The 20,799-nt window shown below is 29.1% G+C and overlaps 1 protein-coding gene across 1 annotated transcript; it reads right to left on the reverse strand.

Moving 5' to 3' along the window:
- Positions 1-12,743: 12,743 nt before the first annotated feature.
- LOC125818013 (uncharacterized) lies at positions 12,744-15,273 on the reverse strand. The gene is made up of 3 exons (XM_049497515.1): positions 14,473-15,273; positions 13,197-13,736; positions 12,744-12,875 (listed from the first exon to the last, which is right to left on the reverse strand). The coding sequence occupies exons 1-3, from the start codon at positions 15,226-15,228 to the stop codon at positions 12,777-12,779; spliced, it is 1,395 nt and encodes a 464-aa protein (XP_049353472.1). The 5' UTR covers positions 15,229-15,273; the 3' UTR covers positions 12,744-12,776.
- Positions 15,274-20,799: the final 5,526 nt, after the last annotated feature.

A 20,799-nucleotide genomic window follows, 5' to 3' on the forward strand; every position in this document is an offset into this window, starting at 1 on the left:
GAGGTCGGTTTGCGGTTTCCGGGTAAACCAAATTCCGACCTCAAGAAGTCGGAATTTTTCCCAGAAAATGAATTACAATAAAAACCGACCTCTTGATGTCGGTATTATTTTCTCTTTTGATTTATTTTTTTTTAAATCGTTTTCCGGAGGACTATTTTGTGTTCTTAAAATTTAATGTGATTATATATATATATATATATATATATATATGTTTAATTAATAAAATCAACCTCAAGAGGTGAGTTTATATTAAAATAATTATGTATATATATATGTATGTGTGTGTGTGTATATATATATATAATTTCACGACACATCAACAGAAGTTTAATTTAATAAATTTACATATATATATATATATATGCATATATATGTATGTATACATATACATATATTATATGTTCATGTGTAGTTAAATTATATATGTTTAATTAATAAAATCAACCTCAAGAGGTGAGTTTATATTAAAATAATTATATATATAGATGTATACATATATATGTATATGTATACATCTATATATATACATCTATATATATATGTAAATTTATTAAATTACATATATATATATATATATATATATATATATATAATAAAATAATTATGTATATATATATATATATGTGTGTGTGTGTGTGTGTATATATATATATATATACAATTTAACTACACTTCAACAAAAGTTTAATTTATTAAATTACATATATATATATATATATAAAATTTATTAAATTAAACTTCTGTTGATGTGTAGTTAAATTATATATATATATATATATATATATATATATATATATATATACGTATGTAATTTAATAAATTAAACTTCTGTTGATGTGCAGTTAAATTTTATATATATATATAATTTATATGTTTAATTAATAAAATCAACCTCAAGAGGTGAGTTTATATATATATATATATGTATATATATATGTATACATATATACATATATATACATATATATTTAAATTTATTAAATTAAACTTCTGTTGATATGTAGTTATATATATACATATATGTATATATATATGTATACATATATACATATATATTTAAATTTATTAAATTAAACTTCTGTTGATATGTAATTAAATTATATATATATATATATATATATATATATATATATAATCAACCTTTAGAGGTGAATTTATATTAAAATTAATTAATAAATACCAACCTAAAGAGGTCGGTATATTTAAATTATTATTTTATTTAAATAATATCGACTTCATGATGCCAGTATTTATTAAATATTTTTAAATATAGATAATTATTTTAAAAAATATCGACATTCCGAGGTCGGTAAATTAAAGAATTCTCTTTAAAAAAGAATGACAATATAATTATTAATCCTAAACACTAACTATATATATATGTAAATTTATTAAATTAAACTTCTGTTGATGTGTAGTTAAATTTATATATTTATATATATATATATATATATATATATATATATATATATATATGTATAAAATCAACCTCTAGAGGTGAATCTATATTAAAATTAATTAATAAATACCAACCTAAAGAGGTCGGTATATTTAAATTATTATTTATTTAAATAATATCGACTTCATGATGCCAGTATTTATTAAATATTTTTAAATATAGATAATTATTTTAAAAAATATCGACATTCCGAGGTCGGTAAATTAAAGAATTCTCTTTAAAAAAGAATGACAATATAAGTATTAATCCTAAACACTAACTATATATATATGTAAATTTATTAAATTAAACTTTTGTTGATGTGTAGTTAAATTTATATATATATATATATATATATATATATATATATATATATATATATATATATGTATGTATAAAATCAACCTCTAGAGGTGAATTTATATTAAAATTAATTAATAAATACCAACCTAAAGAGGTCGGTATATTTAAATTATTATTTATTTAAATAATATCGACTTCATGATGCCAGTATTTATTAAATATTTTTAAATATAGATAATTATTTTAAAAAATATTGACCTTCCGAGATCGGTAAATTAAAGAATTCTCTTTAAAAAAGAATGACAATATAAGTATTAATATTAATCCTAAACACTAACTCTCAAACCTAAGTCCACTTTCACTCCCTCACTCCAGATCCACCCCCGACCCACCCCCATCGGCGCCGATCCCCACCCATCCCCGACCGGCGCCACGCCGCCATCCCCGACCGCAGCCACCCACCTTCGCAGCAGCAGAGGACGTCGCAGCAGCAGAGGACGGCGCCGATCCCCACCCATCTTTCCTTTTCTTTTTCTTTTTTCATATATCTATACCATTTTGACAAGTACCAAAATTTTCATTTGTAAACTCTAAATGTTAGACTAAACAAAATGGAGCAACTTAGGTTTACATGTAATAGGGATTTACAAATTCAACAACAGAGTATAGATGCAGGCGCCATCTCTTTTCGAAAATCTTTGGATTCAACCAACCTCCAAGCTGAAGAAACCCTTCAATTCCAGGGTAAAATTTAAAATACTACATTCTAAAAAGTATCCGCCTTTGAAGGGTATTTTCTATTTGGGATTGAATTGAACTCTTATTTTTTTTTTTAAAAAAGCATCAATTTTTCCTGGTGCCCATGTTCATGTTAAATCTTACTAATTAAGTATCTTTTTGCTTTGATGCTTTTAGGTATGGCTGCAGATTTTGGAAAATTGAAAACTGAGCTTAATTAGAGGCAGAAGATAATTTAGTAAAAGCACTTACAGGTATATATCAATCTCTTACAATATATATTTTTATGTTGTAGTATATTGTTTAGGTTTTACGTCCATTGCTATTTTTCTTTGATCTTTGGATCAAACTTTGAAGAGAACTGGGTATCTAGGTTGAGGAAGGTTTTAGGTTTACTCAAACAACACTAAAAAGGATTATGGGATTAAAGCACTGAAAGAGTTCATGGCTGTAAAAAAAATTGAATTTATGTCCATTCTTTTCTATATTGAGAAATTAAAATTAAAGGTAAATACTTGTACCAAAAGTAATGTAAGTTGTATTTTATTTGGGCACTCATTAAACAAGTACTACTTGCTAATTGCAAATATTCTTAAGGCTTCTTTCAACATGTTCTATTTGCTACTTAGAGGAGATACACATATGACAATCTCCGTTCATCATTCTTTGCTATTTACTTAGACTAGGAGCAACTTCCAAAATCTTTGGTATGATAATACTTGCTCTTCTCTGCTTCCAATTTTCAGAATTTTGTTATGGTTTTTGTTTAATATGCTAATCTTGATAATTACTTTTGAATTTAAAAGTTCTTTATTATTTAGTAGGTATATTTTGGAAGCTGATGTTTTATGAGAATAATCTCTTATATGCATGTTATATGTTAAAGGAGAAATTCATGTTTTATGTATTTTTTTACAAGTAATAAAGGCTCTTGAGTTTTATGGTCTTAAACTAAAAATATATAGGATGTGCCAAAATGCCCTTTTGAACTTGTGATCTTTAACATGTCATGTGAAAAGTTAGAAATAAAGAGTTGCTAAAAAAGTAAAGAGACATTCTTTTAAACGTACTAAAAAGAAAAGTGATACAAATAAATTGAAATGAAGGGAGTAAAATATGATCTATTACCCTCTAGGGATGTTATAATTAAGGTGAATTCAGTTTGTGTTATTAACATGTGTATATGGTTGTTTTCTGCCTCAATTATCAATACAAAATTTATTACTTTATAAGAAAAAATGTTGTCTTATAAGGTTCATCAGATAAAATAATAGATGCAATAGCATCAATTGCACAAGCTGGAGTTTAATTATTGGTAGCCAACATCATCTTGGTACAGAGATGATTTTTCAATAACATGTTGCACTTATCATCCAAGAACCTCATGTGCTTCCTGAGAAAGGTTTCCTCTTTTATTAACTTAATGTTGCCAATGTGTTCCCTCTGCAAATGGTACAGACCAAGTCTGCCTTTAAACATCTTTTGTATTTTGTTTGCCAGTTGTCAATCACCATGTTCGACCAACTCAACCCCAAGACAATTTAAACAAAGGAAAAAGTATACAATCCTCTGACCATTTCTCTAACAAGTAAGCCTGTTCTTTCCATTACGTGTTCCGTATGGCATATTGATCGTCCCAATATTGTAAATTTTCCATTATTACTAATTTGACATTGCTAATCTATTTTCTCTAACACATGTATAATACCCGACTTATCTAAATTTGCCTACTTACATTTTAACTTCAACCTTTAAACATAAGAGAACTGCTTAATTTGTATCTAAAATCTTTTGATTTTGTCATCTTGATATAAATATGCAATTTGTGTAAATAGTGAAGTTGATATCTTAATAGGAGCTTGCCCCAACTATTTTTGATATGTTCCTTTTCAATAATTTACAGGAACGACAAACAGTAATGTCCAGGCATTGAAAAGGAGAAATGTGCAAGGAAGGAGTTGAAGAGTTGATGTTTCCAGGACAGATTGCAATTGCTAGAATACTTCTTTTCATTTGAATTTCTTTTGTTTATAACTTACTAGATCATCCCTTTAACCAAATCATTCATAACTTGAATAAGTTGCTTCATTGAAAATTGTGGCTTTTATGGTTGAAATAAGTTCGAACAATACTTTGTTTACCACAGGCATACTATGTTGGGCCCGTGCTAAGCACGGGCCATGCCTTTCTAGTATATATATATATAAACTAATATTTTTGGATATGAAGTTTATATTTAACTAATTTAAGAACTTTTCGTGCTAGGCAACTGAGGAAGCTCAACATGTAAAAAAGTTGATACATGACTATTTTGCTTCTTTCATCAAAGTTGGAGATAAGGTTGGTGCTTCTAAATTTCTCAAGTTCAAGTACAATTGTTTTGAATAATGTGTTTGTGTCCATCTAGTATTAATACTTGGCTTTAATGCTAGTAATTATAATTGATTGTTTGTTAGTATATTATTGTTTTTATTTGTTGGTTGTGTTATTCAATTGTTAATTTGATTTGATTATTGTTAGTTAGGTATAGATAATTGAAGATTTTGTATTTTAAGGTTTTTTTAAAAAGAAATTAGACATTTTTAAATTGGGCATTGTTAGTTAGTGAAGAATTAGCATTTTTATATTTTAGAACTAGTTTAAACTTGAGAATATGTAATTTGAGGTTAAATTGAGATTTTTTTGGATTTGATTTTAGGACTAGTTAGTAAAGTGTTAATTTTTTTTGAAATTGGTAACTTTTTATATTCCTCAGCATTAAGGGCTATGCTGGCCACCTCCAAAAAAAGACTGTTACAACAAAAGGAAAAGACTAAAAAGAAATACTTACAGAGATCCTATGAAGTCCACTAATTGGAACTCCTCTTCTATATCCTGTTCTTTACACCAAAAAGTAAAGTGTTAATTTGAAGTTAGAAATTAGTAATTGAAGTGTTATGAGTAGAAGATGAATGTTTGAATGTCATGAACTTAATTAGAATTTGAAGTTGAACTTAGAATTTGAACGTGAACTTAGAACTTGAACTTGAACTTAGAATTTGAAGTTAAACTTGGAACTTGAACTTGAACTTGGAACTTGAAATTAAAACTTGAACTTAGAACTTGAACTTGAACTTGAACTTAGAATTTGAAGTTAAACTTAGAATTTGAACTTAGAACTTGAACTTGAACTTAGAACTTGATCTTGAACTTGAACTTAGAACTTAGAACTTGAACTTGAACTTAGAACTTAGAACTTGAACTTGAAATTAGAACTTGAACATGAATTTAGAACTTGAACATGAATTTAGAACTTGAACTTGAACTTAGAACTTAGAACTTGAACTTGAACTTTGAACTTGAACTTGAACTTGAACTTGAACTTAGAATTTGAACTTAGAATTTGAACTTGAACTTAGAACTTGAACTTGAACTTGAACTTAGAACTTGAACTTGAACTTGAAATTAGAACTTGAACATGAATTTAGAACTTGAACTTGAACTTAGAACTTGATCTTGAACTTGAACTTGAACTAGAACTTAGAACTTAGAACTTAGAACTTGGAACTTGGAACTTGGAACTTAGAACTTGAACTTGAACTTAGAACTTGCACTTGCACTTAGAACTAGAACTTGAACTTGAACTTGAACTTGAACTTGAACTTGAACTTGAACTTGAACTTGAACGTGAACGTGAACGTGAACTTGAACTTAGAACTTGATCTTGAACTTGAACTAGAACTAGAACTTAGAACTTAGAACTTAGAACTTGAACTTGAACTTAGAACTTGAACTTGAAATTAGAACTTGAACTTGAACTTGAACTTGAACTTGAACTTGAACTTGAACTTAGAATTTGAACTTGAACTTAGAACTTGAACTTGAAATTAGAACTTGAACTTGAACTTAGAATTTGAACTTGAACTTAAACTTGAACTTAGAACTTGAACTTGAACTTAGAACTTGAACTTGAACTTGAACTTGAAATTAGAACTTGAACTTAGAATTTGAACTTGAAATTAGAACTTGAACTTGAACTTGAACTTAAAACTTGAACTTGAAATTAGAATTTGAACTTGAACTTAGAACTTGAACTTGAACTTGAAATTAGAACTTGAACTTGAACTTGAACTTTGAACATGAACTTAAAATTTGAAGTTGAACTTAGACTTGAACTTGAAATTAGAACTTGAACTTGGAACTAATTAGCTTGAATATATAACTAATTAATTTTAGAAATTAGATATGAACTTGAATTGAAAACTTGAACTTATTAAAACTTGAATATATATATATATATAACTAATATTCTTGGATTTGAAGTTTATATATAACTAATTTTAGAACTTTTCGTGCTAGGCAACTGAGGAAGCTCAACATCTAAAAAAGTTGATATAAGACTATATTGCTTCTTTCATCAAAGTAGGAGATAAGGTTGGTGCTTCTAAATTTCTGAAGTTCAAGTACAATTGTTTTCAATAATGTGTTTGTGTCCATGTAGTATTGATACTTAGCTTTAAATTTAGAAATAATATATTTGGTAAGCATAAGTACCAACACTAGTTGATCCTATTGATGACAAAATTGATTTTCTTGCAAGATCGATTTGTGTCCATCTAGTGTTGACACTTAGCTTTAAATTTAGAAATAATATATTTGTTAAGCATAAATATCAACACTAGTTGATCCTATTGATGACAAAATTGATTTTCTTGCAAGATCGATTTGTGTCCATCTAGTGTTGCTATTAAGCTTTAATTTAGGAATAATGTGTTTGTTAAGCATAAGTATCAACACTAGTTGATCCTATTGATGACAAAATTGATTTTCTTGCAAGATCGATTTGTGTCCATCTAGTGTTGCTATTAAGCTTTAATTTAGGAATAATGTGTTTGTTAAGCATAAGTATCAACACTAGTTGATCCTATAGATGACAAAATTGATTTTCTTGGAAGATCGATTTGTGTCCATCTAGTGTTGACACTTAGCTTTAAAAAGTTGTTAAAGTTATAAAGTTGTTAAGTTGTTTAAATAAGTTAAATTAAATAATGTGGTTTTGTTGATGGATTTAGTTGTTGGAATTAAGTCAAAACTAATGTAGTTAAAGTTAAAAAGTTGTTAAGTTGTTTAGATAAATTAAAATAAATAATGTGATTTAGTTGGTGGATTTAGTTGTTGTATTAAGTCAAAACTAAACTAGTTAAAGTTGTTATATTGTTTATATAAGTTAAAATAAATAATGTCGGTTTAGTTAGTGAATTTAGTTGTTGGAATTAAGTCAAAACTAATGTAGTTAAAGTTCAAAAGTTGTTATGTTGTTTAAATAAGTTAAAATAAATAATGTCGGTTTAGTTAGTGAATTTAGTTGTTGGAATTAAGTCAAAACTAATGTAGTTAAAGTTAAAAAGTTAAGTTTGTTTAAATAAGTTAAAATAAATATTGTGGTTTAGTTGGTGGATTTAGTTGTTCGAATTAAGTCAAAACTAAACTAGTTAAAGTTGTTAAGTTGTTTAAATAAGTTAAAATAAATATGTCAAAACTAGTTAGACTTAGAAAGTGGTTAAGTTGTTTAAATAAATTCAAATGTTATTTAGTTGATGGAATTAAAATTATCATTATTGTTTGTGTAGATGAATTCTGATCGTAGTTGGATGTATAATAGAAACAATCCTGGTCGAGCGAGTATGATTCCAAAATTTGCAGAAGGTGTCACTAGATTTATAAATCATGCAATGACACTTGATGATTTTTTAAATTCAAGATTGATTAGGTGTCCGTGTGTTAATTGTGAAAATGTGAGATATCATACAACAGAGACTGTTGCTATGCATCTTATGATGAATGGATTCAAACCAGGGTATACAGTTTGGACTAGCCATGGTGAGGTTGAAAGTGACACTATGTTTAATAACTTTGTTGTCGGTGAAAGTAGTAGATCTACTGAGCATAATTATTTCCAAGGTTCTAGAATGTCAGATATGATTAATGATGCTTTTTGAATCAGGAAATATTCTTCCTCCATGTCCGGCTAGCAGTGACGGATTTGATCAGGAGGGTGATGAGAATGATAAGGAGAGTGAGGGTGATGAAGAGTAGTTGTATCTATTTGACATTTTAGACTTCTATATTTTTAGAATTGTTTAATTTGATCGTATTTTGGTTTATTTTGAAGTTGGATGAAGTTTATTTTGAAATAGTTTGTATATGTTGAAAATATTGTGTTGTTTTGATTGGATGAAGTTTATTTGGCTTTGGGTTGTTTTGGTATAAATATGCAGGTGTGCAACTAAAAATTGCAGCAATTTGCTGCCTGTTTTGCAACAAAAAACCGACCTCCGGAGGTCGGAATTTCAATATTACAAAAATAAAAATACCGACCTCCGGAGGTCGGAATTTCAACATAACAAAAATAAAAATACCGACCTCCAATGGTCGGAATTTCAACATTACAAAAATAAAAATACCGACCTCCGGAGGTCGGAATTTCAAAAATACAAAAATAAAAATACCGACCTCCGGAGGTCGGAATTTCAAAAATACAAAAATAAAAATACCGACCTCCGGAGGTCGGAATTTCAACATTCCAAAAATAAAAATACCGACCTTTGGAGGTCGGAATTTCAACATTCCAAAAATAAAAATACCAACCTCCGGAGGTCGGAATTTCAACATTACAAAAATAAAAATACCGACCTCCGGAGGTCGGAATTTCAACATTACAAAAATAAAAATACCGACCTCCGGAGGTCGGAATTTCAACATTACAAAAATAAAAATACCGACCTCCGGAGGTCGGAATTTCAACATTACAAAAATAAAAATACCGACCTCCAGAGGTCGGAATTTTAAAAAATGAATATTCCGACATAAAATAAAAACCGACCTCGAGAGGTCAGTAAATACCGACCTCCAGAGGTCGGTATTGAATAGCGACCAAGCTTTTTTCGACCTAAGCTGGGATGTCGGTTTTAGGTCGGTATTTCAAGGAATACCGACCTCCGGAGGTCGGTATTTATAGGTCGCTATTCACAGTTTTTTTAGTAGTGCGGGCTTGCCGAGCCTGATCGGTGGGTCACCGTCAGTTCCTTAGCCTGCCTTTCATTTGCTTCGGGCTTTAAGTATTTGAATCGCAGCTGGCAAACTCGTACAAGCCTGTCTTTCACATATGACAGATCACCGATTACCGTCTTTGTTCGCCTTTAAGCCTTCATTTATCATCCAAGTCCTATTACCTTCGTCAATGATCATCTTGTTCGCCTTTCAATTTTGGTGAGTTGCCGTTTCACTTTTGATTCGCCGACCCGCCTCGATTATCTTCAGTTGTGGACATTGTCACTTTGGGCGTGGTCATGCCATCTGGACGATTCGCCCTTTTGGTTAGGCGACTCCCATTGTGGAATTTACACTTCTTTCAATGTTTTTGATCTTTCTTTCAAGTATATTCATTCTCGTCTTGTTCTTTAGCCTTCAAAATGACTAATCCTTGAAATAAATTAAGTAGTTGTTTTGATTATTAGTGTGCTAATTTACTCAAAGTAATTACTTTGTCCTGTTAACTATTTCAAAATATATTTTATTTTTACATGTTCCTTTTAACATATAGGAAAAGACAACTTTTTCCTCCATATTTTACACTTCTCGCATTAGTTACTTATATCCTAAATCATTTTTTAGGATCTAATACTAAAATATTATGTAATATGAATATTATAGTCTAATACTTGTATTAATCATAATTCCTTCAGTCCATCTTTATTTGTTCACTATACTATTTTGGGATGTTAACAATACTTGTCTAGCTTATAAAATTACTCCCTCCATCCAACAATTGTTGTCCACTATACTATTTTAGAATGTCCAACAATACTTGTCCACTTTATGAAATCAATGGATAATTTTACACTTAGTTCCTAATTTACCCTTATCACTAATTGTAGTCATTTTCCTATTATATTTTTCAAGAGATTATATATATTATATTCAAAGGGTGATATAGTAATATTATCCTTTTATTTATAATTTCTTAAGAAGTATGCAAAGTCAATAGTGGAGAAGTACTGTTGGACAAAGGGAGTAATGAATAGTTTATCATGTTGTGTCTAGTTTATTCTTGCTATTAAAACTATATTTATTTTTGGATGTTTAAATGACTTATATTTAATAAGGGTGATTTGATAAAATTACACGTATCATTTATTACTTCTTAATTTCTGTGTCAAGTCAATAGTGAACAACTATTATTGGATAGATAGAATATTTCTTAATGGGTTGCAAAATTCAAAGAGAACATTTAAAAGTGAGGAGGGACTAGTTAGGTAATCCTAGAGTTACAAAGTTGTTCTTTTCAGACTCAATTGATATGGATTTCAATCCCATTTAATTATATTCCGCATTCTTAAAGGTGATTTTAATTTAGAATGAGACGATTTCTGTTTTTACTAATTTGTGAATATTTTAATTTGATACAAATGACAAAAAGTTGGTCAATATGTATAATTATATATTATCAACAAATGAGTGATTGATTTTTGCAGTCATTTCTGGTTGCTTTCCTTAATCAGAGGTAAAACAAGTATTTAAAATTTATGATTTTAGAATTCTAACTCTTCTAATTTGAAGGATTTTAAATAAATAATTTTTTATAAATTTTAATAAATTTCTTAAGATAAATACATAATTTACATTAAAATTACTGAGTTTAGTGAAATCTTCTACTTTAGTTTTTGACTCCACTCCAACTCCGCCCTAACCGTTTTATTTCATAGTAGCCCGTTAAAGCACCCTTGTTCCACATCTAGATATGTAGGGCTACACATAGTATGGACACTCTATCTCTATATATATATTCTACAACATTCTCTTGTAATTATCCTAGAGTTCAAAATATAAATTACGTACCCAATTTTTGGAAATATTAATAGTTTAATTGGTTGATCGACTATATAAAATTTTACTTTATTATTATGGGTTCGATTCTTATTTTGTAATCCTCTCCCTTACTAAAATTTTCTTTAAAATATAATATAATTTTTACCCAATTACCAATTCTATGATCTCTTGACATTTGAATTTAAACTTATAATTATTTTCACATTATATTTTCAACTATCAAACTCTTCATTTCTCTATTAATCTAGACTATACCTCCTAATTTTTAGAATGCTATAGATACAAAGAAATTAGTGTCACCACTTGTGCCGCCAGAAAGTAATGAACCAATAATTATGCATTTCGAATTACTGACTAATATTTCCCTTCACAAGTTTAAAACTATTTTTCTCACAATTATTTTGGCGTTGACTTTCTTAACGCGATTTATAATAAATTAAAAGGTAGAAAGAGCACATAGTTAATAATTAATATACTGAAAAAAATGTGAAGTAATAAGGTGTTATGTTCACATAATCACATTTCACATTCAAAAGGAGGGACACACTGTTTGCATGGATTATGACAGTCGTCTTTATAATCACAATGTAGTTACTTTTCCTAAGTATTCGAGACAAACAAACTAGTCAACACTTTAGCATCTCGTTCTAAGACTTTTCTGTGCAATCCATTTCATTAAGGAAAAGCTCGACCAATTCGTTTATTATAACTTAAAGACACTTTTTTACCATTTTCCATATAAAAAAATGTCCGATCATATCAAAACTAGATGGTATAACATGAATTAAGTTCATTTTAAAATCATATTTCCAATTTCTTCACTAATTAACAATGATTGCCCCAATCATTACCTCATTGATTCACACATTTTTTCTAATTTCTCTATAGATGCCAACAAGTAAATATTCTGATTGTATCCTTGGTGGTTGGAGTTGAATAAGAAAAAAAAAATGTTATGATTGACCACTAACTAGCCACAAAGGTTTAATTAATTATTGAATTGTTTACTCCCTATAACTTAACAAGATTTTATATCAATATATATATATAGATAATTTTTATTATTATCAGAAATAAATTTTCTTATTACATTTTGCATCAGATTTGAGATTATTAACTACTCATAATTTTGTGCTTAATTTTTTTAAAAAAGTATTTATTGAAATTATTAACTGACTACGATTTTGGGCTCATTTTTCAAGAGAATAGATTTATTTGTGCGCTTAATTTTAGGACATCATATCATGTTCGTTTAGTGCATATTTAGATTTGTGATACTTGTCATATATATTTAAAATTTTATATCTCTACTACATCAACTATTTTCTTATTTGAATCATTTAAAACATAGACATTGTAGCCTCTTCTTCCTCCATGCAGTTGGCTTGGATCATGGTACAAATTCTTAGACAACGACTTAATGAATCAATCAAGCTATTAACTCATTTATCTTACACTCTCTATATTTGATATCAGCCTTAATCGATCCTTCCTCGTGGATTACGTCACAACATTCACATTTATCGATCTGAAAAAGACATAAAAAAGATCAAAAAGTTAATAAAAATACAAAAGTCGAGTTGTTGACTTTCAATATTTGGTTGATTTAGAAGATGGAAAATGTAATTTGGGTTTTTCTTAAAGACGTAAATGTTTCACTTCAATTGTCTTTACTAATAACAAAGTGTGTATTAGTCGAGTTGCAATAAGTGCATTCATAACTATTAGAATTTGCCTATAATTATCTTTTAGGAGACCTAATAGTAAATTATTATTTTTATAGTGTCAGCGTACAAAAGTTTAATTCATAGAGAAACTTATGAGAGATTATGGATGTAGAAAATGTTACCTGGATACGTTTTATTGCTGGTGAGTAAACACGAATTTCAGAAACATACTCTGCAGAAAAATTTCCAGAAGACAAACAAGCTCCTATCCCTCGAGGCCATCCTCTAGTATACGTAGTAACAATTTCACCCCTTGGAGTTTTCTCAACGGACTTGAAGAAAAATACATGAGGAGCTTCACAAGGATTCCAAGAAGGACCCCTAACATCAAACATATATTGTGGTTGCGTAGGACTTCTTTGCCATGTTCTAAATGTTACAATTGGTCGTTGTATCCAACTTCTAGGCATAATTTTCTCATAAATATGAGCTGAGTATCCCCAAGAAACTGAAAATGTCCAACTTTTAGACCTATGGTGGCATATAGTTTGTTGTAACATGCGCGATTGATCGTAGAATGCAGCTTTAAGGAGGTGGGAACCTGCTTGGGCACGAGTCATAGAGGGAAATATTGGGTCAACCGTATCATAATGGTGAAGGGATGTTAATAGAGACTTTGGATGGTACGATAGAAATCCAGATATATCACCACGAAGATCAATCTACAAAGGTATAAATATAAAAGTATTAATTAGTAGTATGTAGCATTTAGGGAAAAGAGAAAAGTACACTCAAAGTAATTTGTACAATAGTTGATAAGACTTTCCTCACCCAATAATAAATGCTTTATATATGCATATAATTTGTTTTTGTTAAATTCATTTAATATAAGGAAAGTTTTTAATATAGCAGAACAGGAGACTTAAAATTTGCTTTATTTGAAATATTATTTGTTTTGCCACGGCACTTAATTACTTGGCTAAATATTGTTCATTTCTTTGACCTTTTGATTCTGCAGTGTGTTGGGAGGGTAAGTAGGTGGCTTTACTAATGGAGTATTAATTCTCTTGCTTTTTAGAATAAAAGGAATTTAATATTGTACATTGACAAAGTAAAAGTAACTTTTACACTATTTATTCAACTACAAGAAAATCATAGTTACTAAGGAAAAATAGAAATAATTACCTGAAAAATAAAGCAATTATCAGGGTAGATAAGTCAAATCCACACACACAAAAAAGCATATATAATACATTGGTCGTCAGGCCAAGTAGACACACTCGTCCTATATGACTTAATGTACGTAGGACGTCATATAAGATGTGAATTGTCAAGTATGACGTATGTGTCTAGCTACTTGTTCAACTCTATACAAGTTTAAGTGCCAACTTGTGCAGACCCAAAATTAGACGACAAGGCCAAGTTAAAGATCACAACGTTTATGTATTATGAACATACCTGATGAATACCCTGAAGAGGGGTAAGATTTACACCAAGGTCAGCAACACAAACCATTGTTGTTCGATCAGACGATTTCAAATGAGCATATCTCTTTAAGCAAGACATCACATTGTGAGCAAATTCTCTAGCCAAAGGATAACTCAATATAATTCCAGCTCCACCAAAACCTTGATGAAATGAGTACCAATAATTTGACAATATAAATTCCGAATGTCCTCCAAAATAATAATACTTCGTATGATCATATTGTGCAAGAATATCAACCATATTATCAACAAAAAATATCGTATCATCGTCCCCCAAAATTACCCATCTTACCCCTTCATGTGCCTGTCTAACCACTTCCATAATCCCATGAACCATTCTTAAAACTCTTGGATCAACATGATTTGTTTCCCTAACAAGTTTTCGAACATCATCGGATATTCGATAAGGAGGTGAATTTAAGGACCAGGGAAGGAGATCACCTCTAGGAGGAACATCTAGAAAAATATGTCCTCTTGTAACATTTGGTCTCCACCATGCTTCAACATAGTGTTTTCTATGATGCCATGCTCTTTCATTGCCTAAAAGTCCAAAAACAAGGTGACTAATGTTGGTTTGTGCAACAATTTTGGATGATGTTTTTGTTTGAGAAGTAGATAAAAGATTAGAGTTATTGAGAAAGATAATGGTGCACATGTATAAGAATAAACAACAAATTAGCATTTTTTTACAAATGCTAAGGACATTGGATTTGTCTTGTTTAGACATGTTTGAGTAGAGAGAAGTGAGAATTGTAGAATGAAAACAAGTGAACCAATGCTCATTTTAACTTTTCAATTAGGCAATGAGTAACTACCCCCCCCCCCCCCCCCAAACCCCCTAAAAAAACAAAGGAAATAAATAAATATTTATTTATTTCATTGGCTTTCACTAGATCATTTTGACTTTTGAAAGCTATTTACTTTTGTACCTTTTACTAGGTATTGATGTTATACCATTTTGTAAAACAAAATTCGCAAATAATATGTATATCTACGCTTGCTCCATCTTTCTGATTACCAAAATGTTATTTCAAAAATGTAATGTGCTATACAATAATTTTTTGAGGAAAAAGGCTCAAATATGTCATCGAACTTTGAGAAACGGTCTATCTATTCCATTCGTTAAAAGTTTGGCTCATCTATGTTATTTGCGTTTGAGAAAAAATTATTCATGCCATTATTATTTGTAAACTAAGAATATATTCGATTTAGCAAAACTATTTTTTACACGTGGTCAATTATGATTCGGCCACGTCATTAATTGAATCAAGTTTTAAAGGAAAAACACTCAAATATGTCATCGAACTTTGAGAAAAGTCTCATCTATGTCATGTGTTGAAAGTTTGGATCATCTATGCTGTTTTGTTAACAAATAATGACATGAATGAGCCTTTTCTCAAACATATATGACATCTACAAACTTTTAACGGATGACATAAATGAGTCTTTTCTCAAAGTTGAATGAAGTATTTGAGTTTTTTCCCTTCTTTTTATCACATCCTTTTATTTTAGAAATTATATGCGGTGCTATTTCTAAGAGGTTTAGTGAAATGACTGAAATCCCTTACTTTTAATCAAATATCTCAGTTTGATTCTTGATAATAGAGAAATCTCTGGTGGGGAACATTTATTCTTTTAATGTATTTTATGTGACATGTATCTAAGAAGTCTACGTATATAGGAAGCTTCGAAAACCAGATGATTAAACCAAAAAACAAATAAAATAGTTGAGGTGATTCCTGGCATAAAAAATATGTTTTATTTTGTTTTCATTCGTACCTTTTATCAAGTTGAGAGTTTGCTACTAGCCATATCTTTAATTTTTGTTGACTTTTTATCAAGTATAATAATTAATGTGTAGGACATTTTACTTCAACTTTTGCCTAACAATGATAAGTAGACTAAAGTTAACAAATTAGGTCAGCGTATACTTTTTCTTGTCAAAATGTGTATTAAAATCATTGTGTTTTTGAGAGAAATATTAAAAATACCTTTAAATTTGATATAAGTTATTAGTTTTGAAGCCTTAAAAATATTTTTTTACTTAATTAACTAAATTTAGATACACTTTTAATTTGCAACATAACATAACAAGTAGTCTCAAACACTTGTAGGAGCATGAAACTCCTAATAAAAAGTCGAGAGAAGTGTTGAAAACACCCTCAAGCTTGACAAGAATTCAGGGGTGTATTTCACTCATGTTGCAAGATTAAATGTGTATTTATGTTCAGACAATCAAGTAAATGAGTGTTTTTAATACTGTCAATAATTTGAAGATAAAAATATCAATTCACATCAAATTTAAAGGCATTTTCAATACTTCTCTCTTGTGTTTTTCGACTTTTTAATTTTTTAATAAAAAAACAAAACAATTATCCATTTTATGAGAATATAGGATTCCCATATTCTCATGAGGGACAATCTAAGTTCTCATTTTATGAGAATATAGAACTCCCAAGTAAGCTGTCAAAAATAATATTCCTCGATCACAATCCAAAAGTCGCAAGTCAAATCATCATGACACCTACCTTCTCCTCTCATAGATAAGTGCCCAAGCTACTATCCAACAGATTTAAAAATAAAGTAATTAATGTGGAAGTGAGACACTAACAATTAGTTTAAAATCATAGAAAATCTTTAATAGAAATTAAGTATATGAAAATAAACATACAATCCCAACACTTAGTGTCATGGAGTTTGGCCTCAAATGGACACTTTTTGAACACTATAGACCAAAAGGGAACCTGTCTAAAAATACTGATCAAAATGGACACTTTGCTCATTTGTGGCGTTCGTGACAAACAAATTTAATTCGGTCAGTCACCCCAGAACCTACAAAAATATCACACATTTTAAAGGTAGTTTGCCCACAAGTGGGTGAACTATAATTCTTTTAATTAACTTCTCACGTGAAGCTATATCATGTCTCAATGTATTGTGAAGTTTTTTGATACATATAATTATGAGTTTCTTCAATAATAAAAGTATAAAAGAATGGAGATTTCTTTCTCTTTTTTTTTCATAAAATAAATTTTATTATTTATTTGCTTACAATCATAGTAAACTACTGACGTCAAAGGAGACAATGATTCCTCTTATGAAATTTAAAAAAATAAGGAAACAAGTGTATATTCAGATATTTTGAAGTGAACAACTTAATTATTTACCTTTAAACGCGCACAACTCCAAAACTTACGATCGTGATTTCTTAGAGTCCTCAATGTTTTCATTTTACAATACTCTTTCCATTTATAAATAGCTGATTCAATTCAATATATAGACCTTTTGGATTGTTGAGACATGACTATCAAATTTCAAAAATTAAAATATAAAGTAAAAAAAATAAAACATGAATGAGAAAATGTGAAGTGAATAACTCATATTTATTATTGAAGAAAGAAACATAGCTTTCACATAAAAAGTTAATAATAATAATTGTAGTTCGTCCATTTGTGAGCGATTTAACTTTATAATTTATGTGATATATTTGGGTTCTGGGGTGACTAACGAAGTTAAATTTGTCTATCACGAATGCCCACAAATGGGTGAAGTGTCTATTTTGATTTGTAATTTTAGAGAAGTTCCCTTTTAATCTGTAGTATTCAAAAAGTGTCTATTTAGAGGTCGGACTCCAGTGCATGTGTACAACAGTGAATACGAGTAGAATAATATGATTGCTCATCAATGGGTAAATTGTCTGAAGATGAATAAAACAAAGTAAAGGATAGAGGAAGTATAGATTGCAAATCAGCCCTAGCTAGGGGTGATAATTTCAGCTCATATTAATGAAATGAGTCCATTTAATTCATATTTAATAATTTGGATCACTCATATTTTAATTAGATGTGTGTAAAAATCAAACCGAAAAAATATTGTTGGGTCATTGCTATTGGGTTGATGAATTTTTAATGGTTTTATAAAAAAATTATTGGGTTATTAGTTTGCTATCGGTTTTTTGTATTGGGTTATTGGGTAAACCGATAACCCATTAAGATGATAGTAAGTTACTACTATACCCTTAATAAATATTAAATATTAATAATTTAACATAACTAGACAATATATCAGTACTCTACACTACGGTCTACACACTTCACATGTCATACTACTTCTACTACATATCAGAAATTCCATATTATGCATGTTTTGGTTGCAACATTTATTGTAGCCTTCATACTGCATCTACTCTTATTGATGCAATTTCTCATTATATTTCTTGTTTCACTATATCAATGCATTTACAACTGATTTGAATGTCTCAGTGTATCGTACCAAATTGTTAGAAAAATGAGAAATTATATATTTATTTTATGAAGATTTTCTTATTGGGTAAATTGAAAATCGAACCGTTAATGACTAAAAATCGATAATTCGAAAATCAATAAAGAATATCTTATCGGTTTGTTATTGGTTTAGTTTATTTAAAAATTAAAAACCGATAAACCGAACCGAACCGATCGATGCACACCCCTAATTTTAATTGGGTAAATATGAGCTTCAAGCTATTTTAAGAGCCCCTAAAAATAGAGTTAATATCTCAAAAGATCACCCAACTTTGAAAATTTATCTAGTAAAGTCATTGAACTTTATTTTGTATCAATAAAATCACTTAACTTAGGCCTTTATATCAATAAGATCACTCAACTTAGACCTTTATATCAATAAAATCACTCAACAAATTTATTATCTAAAAAGAAATTTGACATGAAAAAATAATTTTCTTTTTATAGCATGTAAATATGAATTTCATAATAAATAAAAAATTTAAAACCCATTAAAACATTTTAACAGGCATAATTTTTTTTTAACTAAGTAGGCGTTGCATAAAAGCACATAATGTTGCTGCCAAGTTTGATTAAATTATTACAAATCAAAGAAGATATGTATTTTTTAATGATATAATTTCCTTTTTTATGTTGATCAATTTCAACGTGTTACTCCAGTAAAAGAACGACGCTACTTAATTGTTTATCTAAGTTACGAGTATATTTTAATGCTCTCAAACAAATAATTTTAAAATGTATGCGGTACTTCATATTTCTCATATCATGATACATTGAAAAATTAAAATACATAACAATATTATAATAGTTATTTCACTAATTAAGTAAATTTTTAATTCTAATTTTATTTATTTGTGGGGTTCATATTTATATAATATTTTGCCATGTCAAATTTGTTATAATGACAAATTCAGTCAAGTGATTACATTGATATAAAAGTCTAAGTTGAGTGATTTTATTGATACAAAATAAAGTTTAATGACTTTGCTAGACAATTTCTCAAAGTTGAGTGACCTTTTGAGATATTAACTCCCTAAAAATATGATCAAAATGGATAAAATATGAATATTCATATAGACCCATAATAGATCACTCACTTCTCACTTCTACTCAAAATTCTTATTTGTGTTAAAAAAATAAAAATATTAATATTAATTTTCAAAAATATTAATTTATTTTTCAAACAAAATTGGAGGGTGGCTGGGGCTAGGGTGGGGGGGGGGGGGGGGGCAGGATTTTTTAAAAAAAATACATGATTTTTCTTTTAAGAAAAACATACAAAATTTGGGGGTGTTGGGGGCGCAGTGGTGGACCCAGGAATATTTTTGTTCAGGGGGTTCGAAAAATAGAAGTGTAAACGTGTAAATAAGCCTTTAGAAATGGAACCCTTGAATTCTTTTGGGTTTAAAACCACACTTTTAGCACGTTTTTTTTTTTAAAAAAAAAACTAAAAAAACAGAACTGAATTTTTTTTTTTTAAAAAGAAAAAGCTGAAACTAAAAAAGAAAAAAATAACGTTGTCACAGAGATTCAAACCGGTGATGTGAAGCTTAATTTTAGGGCGACTTGCCACTGTGCCATCAGTTTCTCCTTGTAATTGAGGGGTTCAAAATATATATATATATATCTAAAAAATACATAAAATTTACCTTACATATATAGTGTAATTTTTTGCCGAGGGGGTTTGGGTGAACCCCCTGGAAGCCACGTGGGTCCGCCCCTGGGGGGAATGTTTGTACTGATACTATTCTTGCTATGCCACTTGGTATAGTCTTGCAGGATTAATGATGTTTCTTCGGTAAAGACGACGATGATCTTCGATAATTTCTATTTTTTTTCCTTATGATGGGAGTTGTGTCTTGTTTTCTGATTTTCTATTCTCTTAGAAGTTCTTGTACCTGTCTAGACTAGTTCACAACAGTTTTTCTAATGTAATCAAATTTGAGGTTGTTTTCTCTTGTGTTATTAAGATGAAGTACCAGGTTTTGAGTTTACTTCTGCATTAACAATTTTAA

Source organism: Solanum verrucosum, unplaced genomic scaffold (assembly GCF_900185275.1).
Source record: "Solanum verrucosum unplaced genomic scaffold, falcon-dt-bn FXZP01000253.1, whole genome shotgun sequence".
Lineage (NCBI taxonomy): Eukaryota > Viridiplantae > Streptophyta > Magnoliopsida > Solanales > Solanaceae > Solanum > Solanum verrucosum.